The following is a 12,888-nucleotide window of genomic DNA, read 5'->3' on the forward strand; positions in this document are numbered from 1 at the left end:
CCCTTACTATTATTACTCATTTATTTAAGGAGTAATGTATTTACACTGTTACTATTTATATTGTAAGACTGGGAAGTTTTTATAGACTCTTTGCATCCTTTATCCAGTTCATTTTAATTACAGTATCTAAGTTTTCATTTTTGTTTTTGCTGAAGAAACCTCCCCACATTTGCCAGGAGTAAGCTTGGATTTTCACAAGGTGTTTTTGATGCAAGCTTGTACAGCAATAAACAAGGCATATTTGGGATGAATTCCTGTAGCATGCTACAGTTTATTAAAACTGAGAAGAAATCAACACAAGTAAAAGACTTGAAAAAGACAGGCAAAATCAAAAGTGAGAGGGAGAGATGAAGCCAGGTAGCTAACCTGCCCTCCCCTCACTCAAATGGGGCATCTGCAAACGTGGTGAGATTATCACCTTGTCTTCTTTCCCACCTCCGCAGGACCCGGTACCTCACAGGCTGTGTCTGGAAACACATGTAGTAAGTAATAAAAGGTTAATGAAAAAAATCCTCTTACCAAGTTTCAAAGCATATTCCTTTTGCCAAGGTCAGTAAGAACGACACTCCAGGCTTTAAAACAGACTACCCTGTTTTTAACATTTTTAACTAAAAGTGCAGGCCAAATGTGTTTGATGGGAGAATAAAGGCAGGAAAACAAGCTGAAACAAGCTACTTTTTAGGGGATGACTTGGGGGTGGCGGGGGGGGTGGGGTGGCGGGGGGGGGTTGTAGAAAAAAATAAAAGTTTCAAACCATCCTTAAACATGTCAATAGGATATTTTTATGCAAGTTATTTAAGAAAAAACAAACAAAACCCAACCCAAGCTGTTCTAATTACACTTACAAGGTGAGTCTCCCACCTGCAAAGAGTGAGGCTTTCCGTACAGTAATGACCACTGGTATCTCATGCTGCATCTCTCTCCTCATCAAGGGCACCTGTGGGATTGACTCCTCCACCCAGCTGCCTATTTCCACAACATGTGCAGGAGCTTAACTGTCTCCGAAATACTGACATCAGGATCTTCAGCATAAAACAGCCAAACAATTTTAAAAGTCCAGTTTCAAACAAAAGCTCAAACTAACCACAGTTCTGAGGGATGCATATTCACAAGTGATTGTGCCCCATGGCAACAGTAGCCTGTGCACAGACTGCACAAACCTCTCATCAATCCATTTTCTCCTGCCTGGGTAACTACAGCATTGTACTGTCTTTATCTGCCAATCCTGACACTACACAAGTCTTCTCATGCAAACATCATGCAGCCAAAATCCTACTCCCAGACCAAACAAAGGCATGAAATCTAAGATCTGTTCTCTCCAGTTTTCTACAATTTTGCCTCTTCTTACCAAATTGTAGTTGTCTTACAATAGACACAAGTCTTGGCAGTAAAGATGTTAGCTGTCACCTAGCATACCTGTCACAAAAAGAAAACGAAAAAAAAGGGGGGTCAGTGGCATTGCATGTTCTTCCAGGTGTTCCTGTAATGATGACTGAAAATGATGGAAAGAGTGGTAGTTCCCTCTGGAAACTGCAGACGTGATCCCAGAATACTGCTGCTGGGTATTTCTGTGGAAGAGCTAAAAACCTAAATGTCATCATGGTTATACTTCTTTAAAAGCTACTGTTTATCTGCATATTCAGAAAGGCCTTGCTCCCATCGTGCCATGTGTGGAGCAGGGCAGAGCTGTAACGTGTAGTGCCCCAGCCAGGCTGTTACATGTTTGGTTCTGCATACGTAAAAAAACCTGCACCACACTAGGACAACTCAGCAAGAAAAACCTGAAGTCGACTAAACTAGTAATGAAAAACAGTGAAATTATCAACTGTGACAGATCTTTCAGTACTATCCAGGATCCTGTATTTTAACAGCACCCAGAAACAACGCATATGCCATGAAGACACATCTTTAGACACACAGAAAATTCTCTTTCTAAGCAGTATGGGCCAGAAATACAGTTATTTGACTGTGTTTTGCAGATACCTTATAGAGTTTCTCAAGATACTGTGTGTCATATGATCAATTATTCTCCTTAAGTTTGAGCACTACAAAACACAGATTCAGGAGTAAATATACTCCCCAGCTTGGGACATTGAAATCTATAAACTCCAGTATTTCATATAAGAGCTACTCTGGGAGAATAGCTGTATGGACTTTTAAACTGAAATGCTCCATTCTCTGAAGGATTGAGTCCTGAACATGGACTGTTCTAGTTCAATTTGTCCTGGAATTTATTTAAATCAGCATGTTCTTACTCAAAGCTTTTTTTTGTTGTGTTTTTTTTTTTTTTTCTACTGACAATTTTGCTCAAGTGTGCAGGACTTTCCATTTCACACTGAGCATTTTTAAAATGCACTTTACAACTTCTTTTTAAAATACACTTTAAAGTTCTCATAATGTATACAAATACATCCTAACAACTAAAATTGAGAACTGAGACCTCACCTCAGTGCCGCAAAAGAATTAAGTTTCAGTCATTATATAGGTTGCTCTGTTTCTGGATGCTGAAACAGACTGATCACTAAATTCCCAAAACAACAGCTGAATGCATTCATCATGATTTTAAAAGGACTCCACCCTCATAATTATGCCAAGTGAAAAATACTTTCAAGTTGCCTGTGAAATGGGGGGGGAAGGCTTGAGATTTTTGTAGGAGATTCTGTATAAGCTGAGCAATTTCCCAAATGTTATTTCATGCTATTATATAGCATGAATTTATTTTGTAGTAACACTAGAACTGCTTTTCTTATTTAAATGGTAGCCTGAAACAGTAAATATGTTGGAAAAAAGGTCAGCAACTCAGATGTTCTCTTAACAACTCTCTTGATGCCTTGGCTTCTCAGCCTAAAAACAGGACAGCTACTGGAACAAACTTAGGTACATCTAAAAGAGGGTATCACCACTTGTGAGAAAAAAGTGGTACTAAAACAGGTATCGATACAAAGCAGATGTACTTTTCTTGTTTGGAAAGACACTGGACTACCCAACCTACTTCATAAAGCCTGTTGTAACATAAATATACCATAACACTATGTGACTATTTATTTAGCAATTACAAAACCTGTCTATCTTCTCTTTGCTTTCCTTTTTCAAGCAGAACAGAATGCAGGTCAGTGACGCTTTGATAATCTTTAGTAAGAAACACATAATTTGATACAGAAGTATTTATTAATCTTTGTTTCAAGCTAAGTCTGGATTTTTTAGCACAAAGTTATATACAAAATGCTGACTTCATTTAAATGACAGAATAATGATTGAAAGTAGAGAAAAAGCATTAGCCTGGATATATCACCACCATCTTGAAAATTATAATATGTCAAATGATTATGAAGGACAGTGTTTGACAAGGCTAATAGCTAGACTGATGTAATTCGTTTGATTGCAAGTTCATGCTGATGGCCTTAGAACTATGACTTTTTAAAAAATCATTTATATACATATTTTTGTATGTATATATAATATATAAAATATATAATATGTATAGTATAAACACTATATAGTATATATAATATATATACATACATACAAAAGCAAAACAAAAAAGGATGATCCAAATCTGATAGGGTAAGGAAGCAAGTCTCTGTTTTTCCTCTTTTCAGAGAGCTGAAGTGTCAGAGAAAAACACTAGCATGACTGAAAGACAGAACACACTCTTTTTATGATTTAAACCCAATAATTATGTGATAACAGATCAGAGTGACATCAGTTTGCTACAAAATATCTTCTGCAGTGAAAGAATTTAGCAACCTTTGTAAAACTATCACAATGATACAGCATGTCTGCCATTAACAAAACAGAGAATAGCAGGCAGTGAAGTTTTTACCGCATTTCAAATTAGTATAAGATCTAAAGTAAAAATACAGAACTCTGTCTTGGATACATTTAAAAAGTATGATACTTGGGGAAAAAAATCAGAATGGGATTCATTTACTAAACTTTTTTGATTATATGGGGTATCTGGCTATCTTACTTACGAGAGAAATTATGATAAAAAAGTGATGACCAAGTTATATCACTAAATAGTAATCACTGGTAACAACTGATAAGGCAGAATTGAAGAGCAGGGATATCTCTTAATATTCCCTGCAACTAACTGTTCCCATCAACTAAGGAGAAAATTTAAGCCTCCACACAAAAGATAGCATTTTTCCTAACCATTTTGGCTGATGGAAATCTGAGTATATACTAAAACGAACAACAAATATATTCCAAAACTAAAGTACAGGGATTAACTTGTTAATCTGGAGAAAAAACATTTAGAAATATGTTTTATGGTACTCAGCACATCTCTTGTCATAAAGTTCTTCTCCCTGTCATAATTTGGAAATACTTCAAAATGCATACCCTATGATTTCCCTCATTATAAAAGATGTAGTTTTATACGATATTACAATTACAACTGAAAAGTGTTTGGCAGAGGTACACTTAGCTATTCAGCTATTTTTATTCAAGCATGATTTTCTGCAGATTTTCCTTTTGCTCTAGTTTTCACACCAGTTCCCCAAACAGAATGAATTTGGTCAGTCCAGTTCCCGTAAATTCAACAAAATATTCTGTTTAAAAATAAAAAAATTAAAAAAATCTCTACCTACCTGATGAATTCAGAGCCAAAAATCTACTTTTAAGAAAATATTTGCATTGGTGATAATAAGGTTTTCTGGTAACATAAAAACGAAGCATTTTAGGGTAGTGGAATAAACTATGGTAATCTATGTATTTACCTACCTATATTGGCTCTTAATGAAAGCAACAAATGTTTTTCCAATGTGATTTTGCCACAGCTACCTGGGACTGCTGAGCAGAATGACAGCTTCCGCCAGCAGTTACCATCGATTCTGAACCACTTTTCTTTAGGAAAGCCCATAAGTTTGTCATTACACCTCTTCTTCCCCTTACCCCAGCCAGCTTCTTGGTTTTCCACCCCAGTTTGAAGGGAAGAGTTTTCAGTTCTCTTGCAGAACTACTGGGATTGATTTCTATCCATATTTTGGAAACACCGAAGAAAAGGCAATTAAACTGTGTCCAAACAGCTATAGCAAAGTACCTTGAAGAAGACTTTTTTTGTGTCACCTTTCCAATACAACTTCTTTCAGTAAGATTTTAGTATTTGTCCTGATCTAATTGTAAAGGTTGTAATTCTTGAGCTTTATGCTATTTCTCTTCCAATGCCTTCAGTATCATTTGAGAGAAGAATCCCACAAAATAACGACAGTAGTCCATACACAAGTTTTTTCCCATTGTCTGTCATCAATACTAATTTCAACCACTACACATATCAGACTAATCCCATCCCTTCCTTAATATTCTTCAGTAATTCACAGACAGCTGTTTCCTTCTTCATCTACATGTACCTAAGCTGTATATATTCAGCCCCAATACTCACTCCACACAAATCAGTCCCAGCACCCTCTCTAACATGGGGTCCATTTGTATGCAAGAATGCAGGCGGTTATTGTCCTGGCACCAAGATGTTTGAAAGCATCTGAGCAAGATATGCAAGGTGATCTTGAATACTGTTGCATACGATTATACTTCATTCTTGGGTAGGTCATAGATGTTTCACTTCCCAAGTAGAGATTTATTGGCAGCTATTAACAGGACTTTTTAATACTTTCTGAAGGCTTCAATTACACATGTCTTGTGCTAATACCTTCCAGCTTTTTTAGAACTTGTCATGGATATGTCCCCAGAAGTTCATTAGCCATTCACTCATTCATTAGCAGTAGCAGCACTATATTTAAAAGAACCTGTTAATAAATTGAGTATCTTCAACTTACAAATCTAGGACTTAAAAACCCTGACTCTTTTGGAGAAACACACAAGGACATAGGTGATGTCTACATATTTGTATATGCTGTTACAAACAAGCCTTATTCCAAAGCTGGATTTCTTCAAAACTCAAGACAACTACTGTTGTGTATTTTAAAAGACATACCTATTACTAAAATACACATATTTAACAGGATGTAGTGCACTTCCGTCAGGCAGACAACATCCAACTCCACAACTGAATACTAAAACATTTAATCAGCATTTAATCCTTTAAGTCTTTGATAAGTGTCAATTTTGGAAGCATTTTATTCTTGGGAGCCAATACTTTCACTAAGAATGAACCAATACATAGAAGGAAGCTGCAAGTAGTACAAATGACTCTTAAATATATATGCTGTTCCTCACTCCTATATCTTCTGTAAGCTGGTCATTTTCTTTTCTTGTCAGTTTATACTTCTTCCTCTCCTGGAGAGCTTTCAACTATGTGACAATGAAGAAATCAAATACCAAAATAGCAGCAACTACATATCCTCTGCATGACAGTGTAATTTCTTCTGCCTTAAGGCAGTGTCTAGCACTGAAATCATAGCCTGTTTACTTCTAACTGGTGCTATATTACACCAAAGATTTAACTCTTGCTTATATAAAAGTTGAACAAAACCCAATTTACTCACAATGGTCCTATTTAGAGCTTAGAGCCCAAGCCAGCAGTACCTTTCACAGCCAAAGCAGTGACAGTACTTGGACTGAACCCCAGTCCTCATGCAAAAGTACAGAGAAGCTCAAGCCTTACTGCTACTTGTATTCCTATAAATAAGAAAGCAAACGCCTATGTACATTGACTCTGTTTGGTTTAGAAGCTGTTTAGAATGTTCACAAGTTTAATATTTTAAAAGAAATTATCTTCAAGCATTTTTAAAGTAGTTTTTATACCTGAAGTCTAATGTATTTGAAACAGATCTTTCACAGGGTAATTAAAGAGTAAATATTTGTGTGAAGGGGTCTCAGAAATTGATAATTCTATGCTCATCTGAATTGGGATGCATGAATTCTGATAGCCATATCCCCCCCCCAAAGGGGGAAAACTTGAACTAAAATGAGCAAATGAAAATGCAGCAATAGATATTGTGAATTCCAAAAAAGGAAGAAAATAAAATTATTAGCTACACATATTTTAAGAGCATCTGCAGAAATGTAAGGTATTAGCTGACAGAATCAGAGAGTTGAGAGGACAACAGCATTCACGCAAGAGTCACGTAGGTTAGAAGAGCAGCACTCTATATGCACTGCTGCCTATGTACTTTAGCACACATGAGCAGTTTCACTCGTGCCCACAAAGCTGTCTGTCACATAACCAGATGAAGTTGCTAGTGACTACCTGTTCAATGTCACCAAGCATGAAAGAGTTTCACTCAGTAATTCTTTAGCCAAAATGGTTCCCTTACCACAAACTTTTCAGATACACCTGTAACATTAAACATGTCCATGAATATATTCCAGGGAACTGAGGCCAACTGGTACAAAATGGCATGTGTCTAGGGTGGTAAACTCCCCTAGTCTGCAAAACTGAGTGGCCTCACAGAAACTGCCTTTTGGGAATGATCCTTGGAACACTGACTACCAAACGGTGTCCAGGAATTAGCTCACTGGTTTTGGCATCAAGTTAACCAGGATATTTTTCTGTAAAACTTTTAGTTTGGACATAGCCAAGGAAATTCAGACTGTTCCCAGGTCCTGCCTGCATCTACATAGAGAGAAACTGCAGCCCACCAAACCATCTTCAGCTGGCACAGGGGAAAGAGTTCAATGTCATGTTAAATAATACCAGGCAAAATTGGAGACCAAAGCTGAGGAAACAGACGTTAATTTGTTACTGCAGTGAGAAGGCAGGTAAGGAATGGCATATTAAGAACTGTGAAGAGAGGGTCTGGTTAAAAACCTAGTTTTCCATCCACACAATGTGGAGAAGAGGCAAGGAAACGACTCCATGCCTGTGTTTATAACCTACATAGTTACTCTACTTAACGTGGTTACTCTACTCTCCCACATGAGATGCCATGGTTACGCTATTTTGGGAGACTTGTCCTATCCTACCCTGTTTCCTTAGCCTGGCAAACAGGTCTCAGGAACAAGCTGGGGACAAACAATGCCCGAGTCACCACCCAGGAACAATTAGAAAATAATCATGACCTTCCCACTGTGAGCTCCTAGACCTGATAAAGCCACAGACTTAGTGGTGCATCTTACATCATCATGGAACAAAAGGAAACACTCAGAGCCATGGCTGACTCACATAAAGCATGCATTTCACAAAAACATGTTTTTGCTGGGCACATTTCTCTGTGCTTCTGCATACAGTTCAGGCATGTAACTTGGGCCATATTCCATGACATTCTTTAAGGCTGCACTATATTCATACATATTACAGTTTATGACAAAGCAGAATAAAGCAGGAGTTTCCACATCTCTGTGCTGTACAAGATTGTCCACAATACTATGAAATTTCAGTGCCTTATTTTGGCAGATCTCTGTTTTGTTATTGGTTATAATCTATTTTACACAAACTAGCTTGATAAACTTATATAAACTCAGTTTTCTTTAGCAAATGTTGCATGCTTGGCAAACAAATTTTGCTAGCATTTTTTAACATCTAAAAATTCTACAGTGATGCCCTTTATCTGTAATAATTGATAGGAATTATAAACAGTGTGCAAAAAATAATTCTAATTACCAACACTTTTCTGCAATTATTCTATGCGTTTTGCTATTGCTAGACACCTTAATGAGCACTGCCTCCTAGTATTAACATAAAAATATCTTTTACATATTACAATAATTTTTATACAGTTATTTTGAAAATGAAACCCACATCTTCCAGTATAAGATGAATAAACAACTTCTGTGTATTAAAGTTATGTTGAGGCAAGCACTGATTTTATGGCGTATTTCCAATTCCCAAACTAACACAATACGCAATTCATCTTTTCTTACACCTGAATATTGGGACCAATTTCATAGCTAGCAATTGGGTCCTTTAACCCACCTTCTATCAATGAGTGTTGAGAACACAGGTTCAAAGGTCATTTCTACACAGCAATGCAATTTCATAAATTACATAGTATTATCTAAATAGATTTAAAACCAAATGCTTTCAAAAATAAAACTCCATTAAAATTGTTCTTACTCTCTAACTCTTCTGGTACAACTTTCTCCTTTGATATCTGCAGTGAACATAAAATCCTGAAAAAAACCTGAAACTCCAAGAGTATCTCACATGGCCATCTCTAATTTGACAAAGTCTATTTTAGTGAAAGAATGCAACAAGCCTGATCAGACAGACAATATCAAAAAGTGTTTAACTTCAGAGCCGCAAGCCTAATCTTCTGCTCTCTAGCATGCACCAATTAAGCCCCTATAAAAAAGACACAACTAGATTCACAAAAAAGTTCCAATTCAAATTACTTGGTCACTGAGAGCAAACACCACGAATCATCAAGATTTTCCAGTAAAGATGACCTACAATATTTCGTATTCATATTATAACACTCAGTCTTTCTCATTCTTATTAGTCTGAATTTCTGGGAAATAGCTAAATCCTTTAAATTCATCAAAGCATATAAATGTTTTCCATCACAATGTCTATTTGGGATTGAGAGTGTTCCAGTTTTCATTTTAGTCTTTCTGATCACTGAAATGTTACACTTGAAGAAAAGCTTATAGCAGTTTTTTAACATTATGTCACTCATTTATAAAACTTGGCATGTATATTGTTGTAAAATAAACAAACTATACAGCATAAAAAAAAACCCCAATTAACTGAGACCTTAGCTTAGAAAGTACTACTCCCTACATAGAAATATGATCAGTCTACTGTCTGACATTGTTAGAGATTAATCTCAAAGGGAAGGGGAGCTTTTTCGGTAACAAAGATTAATTTCTGTGTTACAAAAATGCTATTATAAAATAAATACACTATTCTAAGATTTTAATTCTTCTTGGTAGTAGAAAAGCTAATTTCTGTATTTAAACTGTGTCTTAAGTGCAAGACAGGGGTGCCATTCCTCAGGTTTTAGTCTAATTATTTTATGTTATGTGCCAAAGTACATCAATAGTGAAACAGAGCTGATGATACAATTCACAGAAATTGTAAAATACCACAACAGTAGAAGTTCCTATATTAAGGCCACCTTATCAGTAAGTCTTCTTTTTGCTGGGTCACAGGACTCAACAATTAACATCAAGGCCCTGACACTGAGTAAAGCCTCAGCTTTCATCTACTTCAGATGATCTCTTCAAAGCTTCATTATAAGATTTATTTGCACTAATTAACAGAGATCAGAGTCAATTAGCTATTTGCAGGCTGCCCATCACATCAGAAGGCACCTATGTTTGCAGTGATGCTGCATGACAGCAAACTAGATCAATAAATTAACACAACACTCATTTTCTTCCCTAAATGTGCATCTCCAGATTTTGGTCACCTCTGTGCAAATATTGTCAAGGCTGCTAAACTCAGCACAAGCCCAGTAACATTAAAACTCTTACAGATAGGAATTACGTTTTTTCTAACTATAACTACAACTTCCAAAAAGCACCAAGAAAAACAGTAATAAAAAAAAATTATCAGTGGTTTTTTAACATCCAAAAATGAAGGATCAATCTTCCTGCACAGCTACTTCTTTAACTCCAGAAGGCATTTAGGAGAAGTAAATAATAAAAAATTTAAAGTTTTCACACTGCAGTCACCCTGCAATCTCTCTGTAAAATGCATCTTCATCTTGAAGCTAAGGTGGACAGCAGTAGCAAGCACAGTACCAAACCCTGCATTCAGACCACAGAAGTTTCACTTCGCAAGTGACTGCACTGTGAGAGCTGAGGCAGCGCTGCCATTCATCTGCCAGTTCTGTACTTGGCAGAACATTTGTATCTTTGAATGCAGTGTAATCTTCTGTTCTCTATTAATTACAGGCTCAGTGACCAGTAGCAGAAAAAGTCTCCACATAGTATGTATAAAGCTAACGACATTAATTGAGTGGCTCCATCTTCCAGTTGAGCCAGGACGTGCCTAAATTAATGTGATCTTAATTCTGCTTCATGAGAATATGTACAGAAATATAACCTCATGTTATAATACATATTTTGTGCTAGCACATCACAGTGATCATTATGTAGGTATCTCCAAAATCTCTCTTGAAGGCAGACCTGAGCTGCCTTTGCCTGGGTTTCAACCATGTAGAGCTAAGTCATGACTTGAGACCAAGAGGAGAGTACCTGCAGTGGTGTGCTGAGGGCCAGGACATTCCGAGCTCAGTGCCACACTGACACGACCACACGAATCCTGGTCTGCTCAGAGTATACTAACAGTCTTCCTGAAGCTGCCTGGAAAATACTGTGTAGACATATTTTTAATCTTTGGCTGATTTTACACATTATTTCTTATTTGATCTTATATGATACCTATCTTGATAACTTTTCTTTGGCAGGATTGAAAACTGGTTACTGCATGAGATTTCTGAATGCTTTTTATTTTCGTAGCTTTACATCATATGGAAATGAAGTTAACTCACATTATGCATTTTAAATACCATCTCAAGCTCTTTTATAAGTGGAGCACACTGAGATTTTCAAACACCAGAAAAACTTTGGGATGTCTCAAAACCACTGCTTTAACCAATGAGACTGAGCTTACAGAACTATTACTCAACATGCCATGGATGTGAAAAATCACTTGTATTTTTTTTAATCAATAAAGTAAAAATTATTTTTCTGATTACATTAATGTACATGCATATCTGAATAATTATAAATATTGCATTAATAGATGTACACCTATATACAAAAAATATAAATGAAACGATACTGATCATAATGCAGATCGAGTAAGGGATCAAAGGGATCTAGCCAAAACAAATGAAGGGCTACATGAGGTGAGATGCCTCCAGTCACAATAATTGCATGTGAATGGCTTCTGAAAGGAGTAAGATGAATTACACATATACCTTACTGAGCTCTAAACTGTCCACCACCTTCACAACTAGGGCAGGGGCAGATGACTATGTGGAGCCTGCCAGGCTGCTCAAGTGCACTCCTCCTCTCCTGCAGCCAATGGCAATTCCTGGTCCAGCTCAGACAACTGAAAGTACATCTTTGAAAGTAGTTTACTCTCTTGACCTGATTATGATTGTAGGTTTATTAGTCAAGACACTTCAGAAACACTGCATTCATATACAAACATTTCCATCTTTGCCTTACCAACCAAGTCTTGTTCCAAGGATGGATCACATGTTTTCTTCTCACTAACCTAGAACTGACAGTAATGCAGACCATGCTTACACCTCTGTCCCTCTGTTTCTTAGAAGTGAGCTCAAAACAAGTGGACAGCTCAATGAAGATTTCTGTCCTAGGAAGTAAGATTAAAGATATCCTAACTGAGACGGATGAATAAATTAGAGGTAGATGTGCTTTTAAAAGAAAAAAGATTGAGGCTGAGAAGATCAAGACCATCTTAAAAAGGAGAAATATTTTTTTTTAAAAATCTAAATCCATAACAATAAAGCTTTTCCACCCTTAGCTTATCAAGGATTTCAAAACCCTAAAATATCTTATTAATTGCCTCTAAACCTGGTCACATCGTTTTCTTCAGAAAAAAGAAATCTCAAAACCCACCTTGCACGGAAGATTCTGGGCTAGGGGATATTTCTTAAATATTTGTACTTTAGTTATCTGTTTGGCTTGGTCATGCATGCACTTGCACACCATCTCCCTTTTCATGTCTACAGAAAAGCCAACAACCCAAGAAATCATCCCATAAACAAGTCCTGGCTATGTGAAGACCACCACAGCATGGCAGAGAGGACAGCCAAAATACTTCCATTTCCAAGGCTTTGCAAGTCTCCTCAATAGCAAACAGCTACACTGCTTTGTCTTTGCACTTTCTATTTTAATAAACAGCCTTGCATTTAGCTTTAAGTATATTTTACCCTATTTAATGGAAGTAACCACGATGCCAGGTACTGGCTATGAAACTAGACTATTTAATACTCTCAGTAAAGCTTAGTAACTTTCACAGACCACTTTTATGTCTCACTTTTCACAGTGATACAGCTGAATCAAGAA

The 12,888-nt window shown here is 36.7% G+C and overlaps 1 protein-coding gene across 6 annotated transcripts in view; it reads right to left on the reverse strand.

The window, feature by feature from the left end:
- The window catches only part of ARL15 (ARF like GTPase 15), a 227,988-nt gene that overhangs the window by 85,824 nt on the left and 129,276 nt on the right, over window positions 1-12,888 (reverse strand). The window contains exon 8 of one of the 6 annotated variants that reach the window (XM_074812242.1): window positions 1,349-1,416. The exons of the other annotated variants lie outside the window; for them this stretch is intronic. Coding sequence (XP_074668343.1) covers window positions 1,408-1,416 — 9 coding nt within the window. The 3' untranslated portion in view covers window positions 1,349-1,407. Of the gene's footprint in view, window positions 1-1,348; window positions 1,417-12,888 lie in introns of those variants that run through there. 6 annotated transcript variants of the gene reach the window in all.

The sequence above is a fragment of the Strix aluco genome, chromosome Z (assembly GCF_031877795.1).
Source record: "Strix aluco isolate bStrAlu1 chromosome Z, bStrAlu1.hap1, whole genome shotgun sequence".
Lineage (NCBI taxonomy): Eukaryota > Metazoa > Chordata > Aves > Strigiformes > Strigidae > Strix > Strix aluco.